Source organism: Syngnathus scovelli, chromosome 21 (genome assembly GCF_024217435.2).
Source record: "Syngnathus scovelli strain Florida chromosome 21, RoL_Ssco_1.2, whole genome shotgun sequence".
Lineage (NCBI taxonomy): Eukaryota > Metazoa > Chordata > Actinopteri > Syngnathiformes > Syngnathidae > Syngnathus > Syngnathus scovelli.
In genome coordinates, this window is record NC_090867.1 from 4,802,367 (window position 1) to 4,821,370 (window position 19,004).

General features: G+C 42.6%; 1 protein-coding gene across 5 annotated transcripts; it reads left to right on the forward strand.

Moving 5' to 3' along the window:
- Nucleotides 1-75: 75 nt before the first annotated feature.
- On the forward strand, nucleotides 76-10,700 carry vstm4b (V-set and transmembrane domain containing 4b). Of its 5 annotated transcripts, none has more exons than XM_068649446.1 (12): nucleotides 76-505; nucleotides 1,365-1,461; nucleotides 2,054-2,116; nucleotides 2,201-2,303; nucleotides 2,466-3,633; nucleotides 4,005-4,412; nucleotides 7,114-7,167; nucleotides 7,241-7,348; nucleotides 7,434-7,467; nucleotides 7,939-8,066; nucleotides 8,464-8,528; nucleotides 8,796-10,700. In XM_068649446.1, exons 5-12 carry the CDS (start codon nucleotides 3,585-3,587, stop codon nucleotides 8,919-8,921), a joined length of 972 nt encoding a protein of 323 aa, XP_068505547.1. In that variant the 5' UTR covers nucleotides 76-505; nucleotides 1,365-1,461; nucleotides 2,054-2,116; nucleotides 2,201-2,303; nucleotides 2,466-3,584; the 3' UTR covers nucleotides 8,922-10,700. The 5 variants fall into 5 exon arrangements, with proteins under 5 accessions (XP_068505547.1, XP_068505548.1, XP_049614486.1 ...); XM_068649447.1 differs by having other exon boundaries at nucleotides 1,372-1,461; XM_049758529.2 differs by lacking the exon at nucleotides 1,365-1,461.
- The last annotated feature ends 8,304 nt before the right edge of the window (nucleotides 10,701-19,004 follow it).

Sequence of the window (19,004 nt, forward strand, 5' to 3'; positions counted from 1 at the left end):
GATATAATTAGCGTCAATAGTGTCAATATTACCAGGCAATTATTTCTGTGAAATGACAACTTTCTTCTCAGATTTTTTTTTTTTAAACTGCTGATTAGCCAATGTGTGTCAACATGATGCTCTCTTTACGTGTTTACACCGTGATGTTGTTTGGTTTTGGGATACACACAGCTGTTGTGGGGGGAGGCTTGTTACCCTTCGTGAGTCACACTGAGGCAATAAATGAGGTCACACACTCGCCGGGGCCTTACATGGCTTTTATGTAGTCTGGACACGACTCTGTATGTCCTCCATCATCATTAAGTGTTGCCTTTTTCTCTTCACAGCTATTCTGTATTCATCTGATGGTGATCAAATGGAGACCTGAAGAAGAAAAAGGATTAGTCTGCTGGTGCCCTTCGTGACCCGACAGCTCTCTGGTTCATAGCTGTGCTCCCTCAAGATGCCATTTTTAAGCCATTCCATACATGAGCTCATCTATTTTTGTCGTGTTGGATTTCATGAGGTAAGAGCATGCCACTCTGTCAATTGCACCTTCGGCACATTTGATAGATGCTCACGTGACTTGCAGAGACGTCTCAATAAATCAGAGTGCTGTAAAAAAAAAAAAAAAAAAAATTCAGTTGCTCAAATAAAAAAAATATTAGATTATATTTTAGATGATTTTTTTAGATGAATTTTGACTCACCTTTGTGTTGAGAATGCAGTAGCAAGTAGTCAGTTCATGATAAGGAGTGTGATAATTTATTGGATCAGGCTAGGGATCACAGTACCTATTAAATCTGCATTAACACACATTGTCACTGCCTCCCATGTGAACGAATGGAAATCAAATGTAGTGGCCAATGATGGCCGTGTTGAGGCGAGCCCGGGGAAGGAAAGTAGGTGAAGAATGCAACAAGAGGCAGCCTTTTGTTTATGCCGCCGTGACTGACACCCACATGTGTCGGCCTGCGGGCAGCCAGCTGGCGATAAAGTAGCCAGTAGGAAACTTGGACCCGGAGACAGATGGGTAAAGTGGCCTTCGGGACTTGACACGCATGGTGAAAGTCGACTGGCGCGAGTCACTGAGGGCGGTCGTGCGGTTCACCGCGGTCGACTGTTGCATGAATTGGACTCCCAATGAAAAATATTATCAATGTGATGGAAAAAAAGTTGATTGGATTTAGGTATTTATAAAATGGAATCATAACAATGAATTTTCTTGAGTGCTTAACCTCAGTAAGGTTCATTGACTTTTTTTTACATTTATCAGCTGTTCTTTGTCTGATTTTATTTATTTGTTTATTTGTTCATTTATTTATTTGTTTGTTTATTGCCTCACCGCTGCGACGACTACACACTTGCAATATTATCTACTCGAGTAATCAGCAACACTCGAAGTAGTACTTAAGGAAATCAGGGCAGTCACAGAAGATTTTTTCGGCACGCAGTTTTTGATCAGCGCCATCGTCGTCTTTGGTGAGTTCAATTTCATCCCAATTTGATTGTTTTTGCAGGGAATATTAATATTCATAAGATATGATCAAAAGCAAATTTCAGCGTATGTATTTTTTCCAGTAAAATTATTTCTGTGTAGAAAAATGTAAACTTTTGATTGTGAAATTTGTGAACGTTTGTAATATATTTTTATTCTCTTAAAATTGTCCAAATATTTCACATTTCTTCTTGTATGTTATGCGTTACATTTCCTATTATTTTGACTCATTCTTTTGTTGCATCTTACTCAACTTATCAATCCATTGATTTAACAATATGAAATCAATTATGATAAGAAGGTGTCAGGTCAGGCAGGGGAATTAATGGGGTCCTGACACTTGCATGGCTGTTTACAACAACAGCCACATGGCATGCCAAGTCTAAAATAAGCACGTGAACTTTTGTTGACCTTTGTTGTCCTTTGAGCGTTCATTCCACCGCACCCCGACAAACGCAGTAATGATAATTTTGCATTAATAATTAAACAAAGTGCTAAATTTTGGAAGCAGCACCTTAATGTCCTTTCTGTGTGCATGCACGGCCACTTTTGTGACCCGATTACAATTTGTTGCAGAGACACTGCTGACGAGGGTGATGGGAAGTGGCGGAGGTGGCGCGGAAGCCAAAGAGAAACTGGGTCAGTCATGTTAGCCGCCTTGATTACAAGTTTTTTTTTTTCTATGTAAGCATGCGTGTGTTTACTGGTTGTTTCTCCTTTCAGAAATGAAATACATTTTCATTGGATTGGGCCTTGGCCTTTTTTTGACTCTTTTTATTAGCATTTGCAAGTACTGCATCAACAGGAAACACATACAAGACAGAAGGTAAACTACGATTTAAAAACTGTAACCCAAAAAGTGTTTTCTGACAAAAATGTAGGACTTATCAAGGTGACCCGTGACCTTTAACATGATGTGACCCTGACATGAGTGGCATCTGAAGCAAAGATAAATAACATGAATATTTCTCAATTTTTTTTGCCATAGGTCTGAAGACCACAGTACTTTTATTCGGATGGGAGGAGCTACGACATTTGAAAAGAGATTAAAAATAAGACAGCAACTCAACAGAGTATAATTCCGTGTGCCTTGCCGTCTTCTTGCTCTACTGACACTCATATTGCAGCCTCATTATTTGGCAGGAACTTGCACAAGGAAAATAGTTGTCTGCCACAAGGGGACAGCATTACGCATGGAAAACTTTTAGAAGATTGCTACGTACATATTGATGATTGTGTTAGTTTTGTTCAAAATTAAAAATTGATGAAAACTTTGATGGGCCATTTTCAATGTGCAAGTTGAAAAGCTTCATTTTGAAAACAAAAGTTTGTCATTATGTGGCCTATGAAATGTGTTCAATTGAGTTGAGTCTCATTTAGACAAAGGTAGTGCTTTGTTGCCATCTTGTGGCCTCTAGAGGCAATTATGAACCTCCATAGGAGAGCGTCCGTCATTTGCATAAGTTGTAACCTGCAAATAGTCTGTAATCATCATTTTGTCTTTTTTAAAAAAAAAACAAATATTGATCATTATTAACAATATCATGATGCAATAACTTCTATTTTAACACTTTCAAATGATCACTTCTACACCATTCCCAGGAAATCACAATGTCCCATCCCTTGTGAGCTATTTTTGACCTTTTCACAGGCTCCTCATGTGGTCCTTTAGGGTCACAGATGTAGCCCAACTTATTTCTCAGCCTAACCAAGGGCCACACACAATCTCAAACTAATTCACCCATTGCCACCCCCTCCCTTATCCAAAATAAAAGCCCTGAATGAGAGCCACGCCGACCGCTCTGCACAGCTGGAAGTGTGATTTTCTCGGCCGCACACGCCCTCCATCCTACACAGGAACTCACGTTTCCCTCGCGTTTGCCAGATGCAAAGAACGCAAGCGTGCTCACCTCTCAATAGTGTGTGTGTCGGCATGTGTGTGTGTGTGAGGCAGCACGGGGGGAGGTTCTGAGTGTTTCATATTACACTTCCCTGTTGGATGGGAAAAGGGGGGGGGGGACGAGGAAAAGGAGGCGGAGGAAACTTTGGGCTCCTTTTCCTCAGAACCATTCAACTTTAAAGTTAATGGAGGCTGCAGTCGTGGAAAATGGTCTGCTCTGTGGTCTTTGCTTTCCTGATTCAAGCTCTGTTTGGAGGTAAGAATAATGCACAAATGTTTGCCTTTGCAGAAAAGATGCCAGAAAAGCGATGGTAGTTTAATTTAAACAGTTGCGAAAAGTAATTGAAGTTGTTTTGATGGTGCACCGCTCGGAACATTTCCAATGTTTCTGTCTGTAGATAGGAAAGTGGATGCCTGTCAGACTAAACATGCACTTTGACCTCTAAAACATTTTACGTCAAAACTTGCAATGAATGTCATAGTTTAGGTGAAAGAATGATAATTCCAAGTGAGTTGAGGAGCTTCATTTAGACTTTGCCGCCATCTTGTGGCCATTACAAACACATTTGCACTTAAAAATCATCTGGCCAAAAGTTTGTCATAAAATTGTTGTTTTTCTTTTGATAGATTTGTGTTCCGCTATCAACGTTACCATCACGCCGTCCCCCTTCACGGTGGTCCAGGAGGGCCAAAATGTCACACTCTCGTGCGTCGTGTCCCAACGACGTCGCAATTCCGCCTTGCCCGTGGTCAAATGGACCTTTCTGCCGGCGGGTTACGACAATCCGGAAGACGAACTCCTCATCGCCCGGGTCAACATGAGAAAAGCCCGCTTCTATGGAAACTACACCAAGAGCTTCTCGTGGCCCAAGATGAAGCTGACGGTGGTGAAGCAGGGCAAGATCTTTGACTTGCTGATCTTGAACGTGTCCGAGAGGGACCGAGGTCTCTACATATGTCGGGTTCAGGAATTCAAAAAGCAACAGGATCGCTGGAAGGCTTCGTACAACTCCACGGCGACAACTGAACTCAGAGGTGAGAACCTTTAAGAAGCTTTCCGTCACCCAACTTTCATTTTCTTAAGAAGCTGTGGTCGTTTGTTGCTGGATGAGCTCACTGCATTCATCATGTCGGGGGCGGTGACTTCGACAGCTATTTCAGTCACCGCAACAGAAGCATTGTCAAATGTTGTTTTGCTAAAACTTCAACCACATTATTTTACTCCACAGCCTTTTTCTATGGAGCTGCAGATGTTGCTAAAGAGCTCCCAGATGCGTCGAAGCCGTTTGAGGTTTTTACGATGAAGCTTTTCTGCACAGTGTTAAATCCGACTCCATTAGTAAAAAAGCGATAAAGATGACATTGTCCACGTTGCCATGCGAAGCATCTGGGAATCATTCAAACATGATAAATATATTTCCCCGCAGGTAAAATGCATTTTAGATGCCGCTGGTTACAATCCAGGCTGAATATAGAAGGATGATCCACCGCGGCAGTAAGTTGACAGGAGATCAACTTGAAGTATGACCCAAAGGCAGTGTGAGGTTTTAGTGGCGCTTTTGACTGACTCACAGAGCGGAACGGATGACACATGTAGCACAGAAGCCTTTTCACTTTTATTCAAATGAAAAAATTCAAACAAGGACTACAAGATTATTTTCAACTTTCATACATCCTCCCTGCAAAAACACAAAATGTTTCTCCGTCACCACATTTTTCCATGGACGTGCGATCCTATGGGCCGTGACTTTCGGAACCGAGTGACCGTGTCTCAGGCCAAGTCTGGGTCGGGCCTACACGCAGACCTGAACGCTGTTGACATTGGCCACGTCCGAGAGTTTCCTCCCAATGTAGGACACGAGAGTGCAGACAGAAATGGGACAAAAATGTCGCAGGAAGGGGAAGCCTTCGGAATTATCATATGGTACTATTATTTATTTATTTTTTCTTTGTCATGTCGTATATAATTCCCGGAGTCCCTGTGGCCCGATGACATCAGGTGCCCAGGTGTTTCCCCATTTGGTGTCTCACAAAAAAAAAAAAAAAAAATGGTTGCACTAACAATAATAAAGACAGTTGATTGTTTGATAGCTGTGTTCAGTGGATGATGAATGCATAGACTCATCAATTCATCAGTGTACAAATGTTAGCTTTGTTGTTGCCTTCCTCAAAAGAGCATTGACTGTCTTAAATGAAACTCTGTTCCTCGGATGGTCGACTCATTCATTCTGGTCTAATGTCGTCTTTAAAATAGAGGGCACGTTCTAAAATGGCCATTGAAGCAGTTTAGTCCTAAAGCCAAGTCCCTAAGAACCGAACAAGTGTTGTCTCCAATGTTGTCTTTGCTGTTTTATTCCACGGAAGTGTCAGTGTCAGTTTTCATTGTCACTCACAAAGCCGTCTGCGCACGTTCCGTGGAATTCGACGAAAAAGTTCTGTGCGATATTCCCGTGTGGAAACGGGATCATGCCCATTGAAATGTTGAATTCTGGATTTTCATTGGTGCTGTCTTCACTTTGTAGGCTGCTTGCATCGCTGCCACTGTCTTCCGTTGATGCCTCGCTGTCGTCGTTATTGAGTTGGTTGTCAACGTTGATATCGTCTTCCAGGTTGGCGTCGAGGTGTTCGACGCTGGCGTCACTGTCATTGTGTTCAGTATTGCCATCGTTGTCTTCAACATTGTCATTATTGTCATCGTTATCTTCGTTATTGTCGTCAATATTGGCATCACTGTTTTCAATATCACTCGTGGGGTTATAGTCGCTGTCCTCACTTTCTTCAATATTAGCATCATTGTTTTCAAGATTGCCATCATTGTCTTCACTACTAGGATTAGCGTCAATCTCTTCACTATTCCCGTCACTTTCATCTGCTTCGGCATCGTTGACATTATTTTCATGGTCTCCGCCTGGTCTTGGAGCCACCCGAAAGGAAATGGTGACCTCCTCGTTAGAGACGCAAACATTGACTCTGAGGGCTCCCATGTTTGGTGCTCCTCGTCCTAATCTTCGTCGGAAACGGCGGCCTATAAGATTGTTGAAACACGATATGCTAATTTAATTTACTTAAAAGTTGTTGCTAAGCAGATAAATACTTACGAATTGGACCGTTGTGTTCTCCGTCGCCTTGTACTTCCATTTTGTCTGAAAACAATCAACAAATTAGCTGTAGTGACAGTAGTGGGCAAACGAAGCTTCAGATTTGCTTCATGAACTAGTTGTAGTTTTTTTTTAATTTTTTACTCCACCAGCTAACACTGTTGTACTCAAAACATATTGAAGAGGGTGCACAACTGGACCCCACACCAAAGCCACCGGTCTATAAATTGCCTGTTTATAAAGCGGTCGTTGGTAAAATGTGTATTTGTCATGCAGCTCCTGCGCTACTTGAAGCCTTATCATGATGGTTTCACAGAAATGTGGCCAGTTGTGCAGCATCAGCTTAACTCTATGGCATCATGCGCTATTTGTTTATAACACTTTCATGAGATCATCTCGTATGATCATATCATTGTGATGAAAGTGATGTCATCATATACAACCGTCATGGTGGCCTGGACACACTCGTAATTTGCAACACCTATCGGGCACCTTTCTTTGTCATATTAATATGAACCCACAAGTTCTACTACTTGCTAAATGTAGCAGTAAATTTAGTCTGGCAGCAAGGAAGCCACAATGATGACTATAGGCTTTCTTTTCTCACTGTGTGTTTTTTTTTCTCCCCTTCCATGTAGTACATGTGTTTCCGGCCACCGAGGCCAAAGACAGCTTGTGGACTTTGTTTGAAGGTAAGTTATTGTAAAGTATGAGTGTGTGCGTCAAAAATAGTCCAACCAAAAGGAAATACTTTTTTTTTTTCAGATGTTTACCTTTGTGCTGTGCTCATTTGCTGCGTGGGCCTGCTGTGCATGTGCATGTTCACCATAACGGTAACTTGCCAGTGTATACAGAGGAAACGACGGTTAAAAGGTCAGCAGACAGAGACATCACTATGACCTCAAAATCAGCATTAGTTTGCAATTCACGTTACTTTTTACTTGCTATTTCCTTGTAGATAATTACCACTTGGTCCGAAGCTCTAGGAATAGGTAAGAATTGCCCAAAATGTGGTCTTGTGAAATGACGAGCCAAATAATGGCTACCGTATTTTCCGCACTATAAGGTGCACCTAAAAACCTAAAATGTTCTCAAAAGCCGAGCGTCTTATAGTCCGGTGGGCCTTATATATGGACCAAATTCCTCAATTTAAACTGGCCCGAAGCATTGTGTCATGAAATCAATCATAAGTGGCCCGCTGAAGACTATGAATCATGAATCAAAAAGACTATGGATCATTATTTTGTGATTATAAAGTAATTTGTTGCGTCTAAAGTTGAAATAAAAAAGATAAAATGGAGAATGATTTGATTCGGATTAAAAATCTGACATGATGCATTAATAGTGCGCCTAATAATCCGGAAAATACGGTACTATGGTGCATCTTTAGGTCAATTTTAAACAAAAAAAAAAAGTGTTCATCTATTTTCTAATGATGCCCTAATTTTTTTCTTTAACCACAGTTCAGGAGAAACCGTTACCGGTGTGGTCAATGTGTCTCCTGCCTTGACCAAGAAGGAAAGAAGATACAGAAAGAAAAGGAGCAAAGATTATTACCAAAAAGAAATACCACCAGAAATTCCAGCAAAAGGTATCAAATTTCAAAATGTTTTTGTTGTCAAGCTAATATGAGTGTAAAAAAAAGTTTATATTTAGTGCTTTAGTTAGCAAACTTGAGTAATGGCGCTTTAAGCTAACATTCTCAATCCAAGCAAACCACATCTCGGTTGCACTTGGTAATTAGCCGCCGGAATGCAATCCATCAGATCTATCTCTGTTTTGCTCTTTTCCTACATTGAGAACATTGAAAGACAACTCAAATATGAAAGATGATGGCACGTGACTTTAAGGTTTGCGGCCGAAAATGCTGATTGTTGCTTTTTTTCCGGAACCGCAGCTTATTGTTCTGTTTGACGCTGTTGCTCGTTTAAACACATATTTGCCCAAGGGAAGAAAACAAAACCCCAACCTTTATTTCACCCCTCCAGTTCCCATTGCAGACAAAGCAAGGAAACCTAAACTTTTAAAACCACAACCAAGGAAAGTAGTTTTGGTGAGTACAAATCACATTTTCAACAATGTTCTGCTGATCTGCATCATTTTTTTTTTTTTATTGGTGCCAAATGATGGGAAAACCACCCAGTAATCACTTCCATTTGTTTTTTTTAGTCGCCATTGTGCTGAATGGAAACCTTGTGATTTTATGACTGATACCAAATAGGCCAAAAATAACTATGATTATTTTATTGAGTATTATGAGTAGTGCAGTTATGTCATTTTTGTGTGCCATTGATTTTTGCATGCTTCCTTCCTTCCTCAGCCAAAGATAGTGGAGGAGAATCTAACCTACGCAGAGTTGGATCTGGTCAAGCCAATCCCAGAAGCAAAGGCGTCTCGGAATGGCACGGTATACGCTCAGATACTTTTTGGGGAGCAGCAGCTATGAAAGGAGACAACAATTCTCGACTCAGTTTGCCTTTTTGTAAATATTTCTTTTTTTTATTTATAGTCTGTGTTTTGATAGAAAATGCTGTCTTTGATTCCACTTTTCAATGAGGGGCAGTTTGGCAGACAAACAGTGGAACTCCCGAAATGCATTATTTGTGATGATTGCATCTTCATCAAACTATTGCGCCACACTCTTACATATAGTGGGTTCTCATTGACAAAAAAAAAAAAAAAAAAACTGTGGAGACAGACACAATAAACACAAACATGAATGTGACCTAATGTAATTCATGTGATTTGCTTCCAGTGTGCCCAGCCTTATCTCGCCACGCAACATCTGTGCAGCGTCTGTTTCTCGGTGTCACGCTGCAATTTACGCTCGCCACAACTCAAGACACTTGATATGAAACTAGCGATTAGCCCTTAGACTGCAAACCTCACACTGTCAACTTTGTCAGCTGCTTTCATCTTGTGTTTTAACAGCCAATTTAGCTGCGACGTGCACAAACGCAGCAAAACAGGCCTGCAGCTACGCGGTGGCAACGACTTGACATTTTCCTCACTTTGCATTGTAAAAACATTCTGACGCGTCAAAAGGACACAACCCTGATCAGACTATAACTTCAAGTAATCGTATTTCCTACCCCTATTGTCAATACTTTTAGCTACATCGCACCCTCTTCTTCTTATGCTATAATTTAATAGCAGCCCCCCCGGCCCACCCCTGACAGGAAAATGAGTCCCATGTGTGGCAAATCTCAAATAACCGACTGCAAGTGGGTTAAAAAAACGGTGCTGTGTTTCAATGCAATCCAACTTGGCTGTGGCCAGAAAATGCATAAAAAGACACATTTGAAAATTCTGCAAGTCCAACGCAATTGTATGGAACACATGATACCAAACATTAATGTAAGTTTATTTGAAAAACTGAAAAAGCTCAACATGATGCAAAGCCAAGTCCGACATTTATATTTGAAACGGTGAGGAACTGATTGTCTGACAAAGCGATTCTCCACATGTGAGGACAAAATAACGGACTTCACAGACATCCCTTTGCTAGTGATGTCACCGGTTCAAAAGAGGATAACAAAACCTATTGTTAGACAAAACCGCTGCATGTCTCAACAACCATTATGCCTCATGTCCTCATCTGCTCAAACAGCATATCCTGTGCGGTGGCACAAATGCACAGATTGAGCAGACAGAAAGCAGCATAATGAAAGCGTAGAGCGAAATCACAAGATGGAGGAATGAGATATAAGTTCTGTCTGCTTGCTTGATTTGTCTACTTTTCTGTGGATCTCAAGGCCAAGTAGACTAAAGAGAAACAGATTGGCTCACATCAAGTCTGTAATATCAATGACATCATATATGCACAATTACTTTTCGAGCCAAAGTAACAAATGGTTTTAGCGATGACTGATTTTATGAATACTGGCCCAGTTTTTGCTTTTTCGGCCAAGGCATATAGTTTGAAGCCGGGAAAGCCACAACTATTTGAAAGCTTAGACGAATACATGAAGGGCTGTGTCCATGGTGCCGGTTTTCCTAAATATGTTTGGCAGGCTATAATTCTTCTTGCCCACTTGAGTTGTTTGTTTGGACTCAAAAGGCATAAACAATAGTGTGCTGAGTTACAAAGGCCTTGTGACCATTTCTGGAGACGTTCACATGTTGATCCCGAGTGCCTCATTTTGTTTTCTCTGTGTGTGCAAATGCGGAAGCTGCGACTAATTTCTGTGATATATATGATGTGAATAAATACATTTAAAGTGTATACATTTAATCAATTTATTTCAATTGAAATAAGGAAGGCACAGACAAAATAACATGAGTGCTGATAAAAATACTGTACAGTAAAAATAAAAGAATAAATTGGTTGATTGGTCAATAAAACAAGTCATTAACTTAAAAATATACTTACATTAAAAAGAATACAAGAAAATAATTGTCAAATTTTAGGCAGACTACCATTTTTACAAAACTACCCTTAAATCTAATGTTTAAATTTTCAATCATGGCTCTATGGAATTCATTGAAATAAATCCTGGGGGAAGATGTTTTTTTTTTTTTCCTTTGTATGAAGGCATCTTCAGAATTTTTGGTTGAACTTCCTGCATTTAGCATGTATGAAATTGTAACCTTTATCCGCCAAGAGCGCACTTCAAGCAAGTTAGTGGAAAAAGATTGCCACCTAGTGGTAAGATGGTGTCACTGTCTGTCACTGTCTGTGACAACCTCCGGGAATCCCAAGGTTGCCCATTACTTTAATTTCCAGGGTTAACCGAAGCAGCTACGTAACAGGTCACCTGTTGGCGCTAGCGTGCAAAGCGCCGTTGGACAAGCAGGAGAAGAAGGTTTTGATTGGCGGACGTGACGTCAGGCCCTCAGGTGAATTGAAGATCAATGTGCACGGAAGGAGTCATTAAATACAGGTGAAGCAAAATGGCGTCCTTTCGCGTGGCCACTTCGCAGGTAGGTCTGCACACGAGTGAATGTTTGTCGTTTGCTGCCGTTTCTAACGATGCCTTTTTGCTTGTCGCAGGATTTTCACATTCGAGGACCGCTACAGCGTTTGAGCAAAGCACAGTAACGTCACAGTTCACTTTGATTTGCTGCAGGTAGCACGGTGGGCTCTTTGGTTTTTCTGCCATTATTTCGAATGTTTTTTTTTGTTTGTTTTTTGTTTTTTTTAACGCTGGCCAGCTCTTTTTTTTTCTTACCCACGTGGTGGTTTTTACTGCAAATGTTTGTTTGACAAATTGTCGCGTTTCTTGGTTCTGTTGAATATTGACCGGTGTTTTATTCGACGTTTTCATGCAAACTTTTGAATGTGCTTTTTGCCAAACAGATTGTTGCAAATTCTTATCAAAACCAAATATTCGTCCACTTTCGGTATTTGTCTACTCCAGGTTGTGACAAACTCATACCTAAAAAAACGTTTGCAAAAAATTTCAACTTCCGGTTTCCGCCCGTTTTGACAGCTGAGCTCTACTCCGCCTATTTTGGACTGCAAACCTGGACCCTCTTTGGACTTGAGGTAAGTTGCGTTTGGATAAGAAAATGCTGCGTCTTTTGCACTTGCATCGCTAATATAAACTGCCGATGAGTAATTTTGAGGCTCTTTGTTAGATGTTAATTGGCTTTATTCTGTCATAATGGCGCAGCTCCTGCTGCAGGTACGATGCTGCAAGTATACAGCGGATAAGAAAATCTCCCGGCTTGTGCATTGCCAGGAGTGATTTTGAACAAATTTTATTTGGCCATAATGGCGTTGTTCGTGTTGTAAATACAATGCTGCAGCTACATGCAATGCTCGCCCCCTGAAACTGGCAGTTTAATTAGTGTCTGTTTAAGACCCCATATGTACGCAATTTCTGTTGACATTGGCTTATTATTATTTTTTTATTTTTTTTGTAGCCATAAAATTACTACTACAGCGTTCTTATATAAAAAGTGAGCAGGAAGATCTTGAGGTTTTAGTGAGGATAGAGATAATGCACTTCAAAATGAAGTGAGTTCATCTATGGTTGTCACCTTCTCATGGAGATTGAAGTTACCAACACACAACTAATGGTGATGCGTGATTTGCAGGCTGAAAGAGGACGCAAATGGCATGAGGAAAGGACCAATTCCACACCCAGTCAAGAATCAAGCAGCACGCAAAAGTTGACGTGAGGGGATCATGTGACCAGGAGGAGGCAGTGTGGACCTCTGTGAAGCGCTTTGGTTATGGGTGCAGCACGCAAAAGTTGACGTGTGGGGATCATGTGACCAGGAGGGGGCAGTGTGGAGCTCTGGGACGCACTTTGGTTATGGGTGCACGACGGAAAGGTTACAGGAGTGGACAGTGTTTGGGAGTCTGATGGTTGGACTTGCTTAAGAGGTGTGCTGTAGTTGTGGTTGCGGTTGTGGCTTGTCTGGATCCAGAGCAGCGTTGTCTCGTGCGAGGATTGCCATTGATGGCGTACTTGGGGGAGGACGTGGTCACGTGGATGGACAAACAAAACTTTGACGTGGAGCCGAATGTCCCATTTTGCGATATGACTTGTTGACTATTGTAACATTTTGTCTTTTTCTAACCTACTACTGTTGTACTCTCGTTCTTTGTTCTCGCCTCAGTGTAGGGCGCTGTTGGAGCGAGCCGGTCTACGAGGTGCCGTAAACACAAACAAAACTTTGAGGTGGAGACGAATGTCCAATTTTGCGAAATGACTTGTAGACTATTGCAACATTTTGTCTTTTTCTAACCTACCACTGTCGTACTTGCGTTCTTTGTGCTCCCCTTGTAGGGCGGCGTTGGAGCGAGCCGGTCCCGTATGTCCAGGGCCTCATGGTGAAACAAATTCAGAATTCTGACACAAATTCATTAAACACTCTAATCAATCACAACATTTTGCTCTTAATATTTTGTGCTACTGCTACAAAATGGTGGTGTGTTCATTTTGAAGGTCATTCATGTGGTGTCTTGATAAACCTGACCTTGACACAGCAAAAATGAGGATAAACTACTACTGTATGTCTGCGACTGAGTGAAATTTTGAACAGATGATTTGACTTGTAAACAGCGTATCTTAATATTTGATGATGCCGTTGATCAGTCGTATTTTGGCGCTCGCCTAGTGGCCCGTGTCCCGGGAGGGACGTGCGTGCCGCTAGTTACCCTACACAAACTAACCTGAGTCAAGGTCGTGGGGTGGTAGTGGGTTTTTCCTCTTGCCAAACCCACCACAATATGTCTGCCTTTCAGGGTTGCCGGGGCAGCGGATCGGACGAGTGCCTGCACCGAGAGGGACTGGACCGGACCGCGAGACCAAGGTAATGAGTATGTCGACAGAAGTGAACCGTATGCAACTGAGTGCTGTCTTTTTGCAGCTGTGCGAGGCGGAGGATGCACCCCGGAGCGGATATGAACCTTCGGCGGACCTTTGCCCGTGACGAGCGGCCCACACGAGGCGGATGAAGATGCGGCGAGACCGGGAGGGCAAAGTGCCCAGCCAAGATTTAGGGAGTATGACTTTGTTTTTCCTTTTGCGCTTTCTTTCCCTCCCTCCCTTCTTCTACTTTTTCACTGGGTGTGCACACTGTCTGTCTGCATGATGCCTCTCTTTCTTCCCGGCACTGTCATTGTGAGATATGGTTTTAAAGTGTTTTAATTTTTTTATTTTAAATACATGGAGTGAACTGTAAAGTTTGTACTGTAATTGTGTGTGCCTCTGTACCTATCTTATCTATATTTTGAGTTAAATGACAACATACAAAATGGAATTATAATGGTAAGGCAATTGTAAAATTTGTCTCAAACAAATGAGTCCAAATATGTCATGTTAAATACGCCATGTCAGGCATTTCTTTTTACCGCGCAAAGAAAAGCTGGATGCATTCTAAATTGTTGACAAAAGTCAAGTAGCCTGACACATAGATGCAAATGCCAAGTGTGTCGAGTAAACGTCAAAACAGTCTGCGTTGCGACCAATGAAGTTCATCTTTGGCAAACCTTTTTGCAACCCTGCCGTAAAATGGCCACTGAAGTCAGAATCTTGCTCCATGTTGGTGCATTGCTTTGTACGCGTGGTCTTTGTGAATAAAGTCCACTTTGGTGTGTTTTGTGTCAGTCGTCATTCACGATGTGCTTCAGTTGATGCTGCATCTCTTGAATATGAAACTTATTGCATGTTTTGTTACTGGTCTTGATGTCTTCATTTGCTGTCGGACTGTGAAGGCCTGTTGCTGTACAATCAAGAGTGATAAAGTAGTTTGAATTTCTAAACATTACATGTAACTTCCAGAACCTCGGCCTTCAATTTAAAGCACTTGTTAGTCGCATGTTGCTTAACAACGCCGCCAACCTTGGTACCAGTACTGTGATACCACCCAGTTCAGAGTTAAGCCTGCAAAAAAAAAAACATGTATGTAAAGGCCACACAGCAACCTGCTTAGGTGGTACGTAAGTGAGCCAGAGAGGTACTCTTATAACAGGTGTTGTGCTCGATTTGGTTCCCCCGTGAGATTTTGTTCCCCATGCCGCGGGAGCGCGCACGCCTTGTTTGGAAAGCGAAAAACCGATGCCGTACGGCGTCAGCACTATGTTGTTTTCAATAAAAACATGAAGAATTCACGTTTGCGTCAGTCAATTTTAATTTTTGTAACGGATTATTCTCATTTGATGTCTTTAAATTCATCCGCGTTCTGCCATTGAAGCGGGGTGCATTCAAAGACCAGTCGTACAGACGGAACACTCATTCATTTCACCAAAAAGCAACGATATAATTACGTGAGCTCTTTGCATAAACCTCGATGCAAAGAAACTCCTCTTGGGTACCGTTACATGCTACAAGGAGTATATATTACAAAGGAGACTTTATACTTAATTGTGATCATCATTCATCCATCCATTTTATTACTCAGGTATTTTCAAAGCAAATTAATATTGTTGCATTTATTAATTTGCTTTAAATTCGCAATATAATTAAAAGCTGACACTATAGCAATGTCAAACGTGTTCATTTAAGAAAAAGCCACACACGTTTTGTGATCAAATCTTTCATAACGAGAATGATTTGAGTGAATTGATTTGAATGAATAATTGAGAAGAAATTTCAGTTCTGAAGGCTCCTTTTGTCCCAAGCAAAGTGAAAGGTGGTGGGATAAAAATTGTAACAGGAACGCTATAAAAATGTCAAGCCGTGAATATTTGTGCCCCCCTCCCATTTTGAGAACGGTGAGTTCTGGACATCGACTGGCTTTTTTTCTGTCTTCCTGGGGGTCTGGTCAGGTAGTGTGGCAAATTTGAACAGGTTCCCTCATTCCTAACCCAAGTTACAAGGGGGGGAACATATCCTCACGGGTGCCCCGTAAGGATATGTCTCCCCCCCCCTGATTTTGAGAACGGTGAGTCATAGACTCCAACTGGTTTTTTTTCTGGGGGGTTAGGGTTAGGGGGGGGGGGGGGGGGGGCGTAACTTTTATTGCGCTGTCATTTTAAAGCAAATTAATAAATGCAACAATATTAATTTGCTTTGAAAATACCTGAGTAGGGCGGCTCGGTGGCGCACTGGGTAGCACGTCCGCCTCACAGTTAGGATGTCACGGTCGGGTGGAGCATGGAGCAGGACGACCAAGTGCAGCTTGGACCAGGGTTTATTGGCGGACCTCAAAATACAGACTCGGTAAACTGACATGACTTAGCAAAACAGCAACCAAGACAACAGACACATAGTGGAGCAGTTGGGGACGAGACGTGACAGAACCCCCTGTGTCTCTGTGTGCCCTGCGATTGGCTGGCAACCAATTCGGGGTGTCCCCCGCCTACTGCCCGATGACGGCTGGGATAGGCTCCAGCACGCCCGCGACCCCCGTGGGGACTAAGCGGTTCAGAAAATGGATGGATGGATGAATACCTGAGTAATAAAATGGATGGATGAATGATGATCACAATTAAGTATAAAGTCTCCTTTGTAATATATACTCCTTGTAGCATGTAACCGTATCCAAGATGAGTTTCTTTGCATCGAGGTTTATGCAAAGAGCTCACGTAATTATATCGTTGCTTTTTAGTGAAATAAATGAGTGTTCCGTCTGTACGACTGGTCTTTGAATGCACCCCGCTTCAATGGCAGAACGCGGATGAATTTGAAGACATCACGGGGGAACCAAATCGAGCACAACACCGGCAACTTCCCTCATCACACCCCTTCATCACCTGCTCCCTCATGTATTTAAACTCTGTCCGCGTGTTTCCTCTCCGTCGGTGTCTCCTGTTTCTTCCTGTTTGTGGCCGCGCCTGTTGTGTCTTCGCCGGGTCTTGTGTGTAGGCTCACAGTCAGAACCTCTTCCTGGTCTGCGCTTGGTACGCAGGTAATCCCGTTTCCCGCTCGCTGCACGTGAGCCTCTTTCCGCCGGTTCCTTTGTTCACCTTCCCCCTTCCCTTCAATAAATCCTGGTTCAAGCTGAATTTGGTCGCCCTGGCTCAAGTCAATCCTGACAAGTGGAGCCTCGGTTTTCGAACGTACCGGTTCTCGAACAAATCGGTATTCGAACAAAAAATTCGAGATTTTTTTGCTTCGGATGTCGGACGAAATTTGGTTGTCGAACCTCGCGAGATGAGCCGGGGGGACCCGCATCCCAACTGACTCCGTTCGTTATTACATTCTCGTTACTCTGAGGATTGCATCAACTCTAATCATGCCTCCAAAGGAATCAAGTGGGAGCAGTAAAGTCATCCTAAAACACAAAGACGCTCCTAAAGCAATGCAACAGTGAGCGCCCGGCGCGCTGCGGTTGCGCGATCGGACCAAATTAAGCTCCCTGCGCACTGAGGTCCACTTAAATTTTGGAAAAAGTCCATTAGCACGTTAAAAATATTTTCTAAATTTTAGCGACGGCTCTGTCACAATAATGCGACCAGCGCGGTGCAGTTGCGCGGTCGGCGGCGCGCTACGGTTGCGCGTTTGGCGGTGCGCTGCAGTTGCGCGATCGAACAAAATTAAGCTCCTGCGCACTGAGGTCCACTTAAATTTTGGAAAGTCAATTAGAACTTTAAAAATATTTTCTATATTTTAGCGACGGCTCTGTCACAATAATGCGACCAGCGCAGTGCAGTTGCGCGGTCGGCAGCGCGCTACGGTTGCGCGTTTGGCGGTGCGCTGCAGTTGCGCGATCGGACAAAATTAAGCTCCCTGCGCACTGAGGTCCACTTAAATTTTGGAAAGTCCATTAGGACTTTAAAAACATTTTCTAAATTTTAGCGACCGCTCTGTCACAATAATGCGACCAGCGCGGTGCAGTTGCGCGGTCCGAGGCGCGCTACGGTTGCGCGTTTGGCGGTGCGCATCAGTTGCGCGATCGGACAAAATTAAGCTCCTTGCGCACTGAGGTCCACTTAAATTTTGGAAAGTACATCAGGACTTTATAAATATTTTCTAAATTTTAGCGAAGGCTCTGTCACAATAATGTGACCAGCGCGGTGCAGTTGTGCGGTGGGCGACGAGCTACGGTTGCGCGTTCGGCGCTGCGCTGCAGTTGCGCGATCGGACAAAAATGCACTAATGAAAAAAAAAAATGGTTAAAAAAGGCGTTGTTTTTTTTTTGTTTTTTTTTGCTTGGATTGGATTATTTTTTTTTCCATTATTTGTAAAGGGAAAACTTGATTCGGAATTCGAACAATTCACTTCTCGAACAGCCTTCTGGTACGGATTGTAGTCGAAAACCGAGGCTCCACTGTTCTTGATCGTATGATTATGTTGGAATGTAGACTATATTGATTAACCAGTTGCTGAGGGGAACAAACTTCTTCTGTTTGTTCTCACGACATCATAAACAAAGTGCTAAGACCTTTGCACTGGTTGACCAGCTGCAGAGGAAGCAATCAAGTTTCCCCCTGTTTCCCCCAACATCACAAAACACCCTGCTCTGATTCAATGTGACCAGATGTCTGGGGTTCACCAAACCGGTCCACAAGACCAGTGCTCTAACCACTGAGCTACAAGGCCTGTTCTACTGCAGCTGATAATAAACTATAAACTATTCAACTACAATATTATATTGCAAAGTGGAAATCAGGATGTCACCATGTTTACCTCCCATGCTACTATTCTGCGAGCAAGCAAGGCCAGATAACTTGGCCAAGTTTGAGAATCAGTTAGCGTGCTCGAACCTCTGGTTGAAGCTGGTGGTTGAAGCTGGAGGTTGAAGCGCTGGTCTTTATGTACAAATTTGAATGTGACAAAAGCCAGGAACAGCCATGATTAATGAGAAACAGCACAAGGTGTGTCCTTTCATCAAAAAAGAGGAGGCGGAGCCAGAGCAACTTTGATAAAAGAGGAGAGGAAAGAGAAGGAAGAAGAGGACATCTACAGTATACCCTCAACTTGTCTCTTATTGAAAAGTATAGATGAGGGTCAACGTGAGGTGAGCAAAGGGGTGGAGCCTGCAAGAAGCAGCTCTCGTCAACACATGACAACAGAAGATAATGGAGCCCACCGTGGAGGATCGCAAGCAGACGACCTCTTAGCTCCAACATCAGATTGTGATGACATGTTGTCACATGCTTCTGACGCTGCAGATGATGAGTCAGAAATTG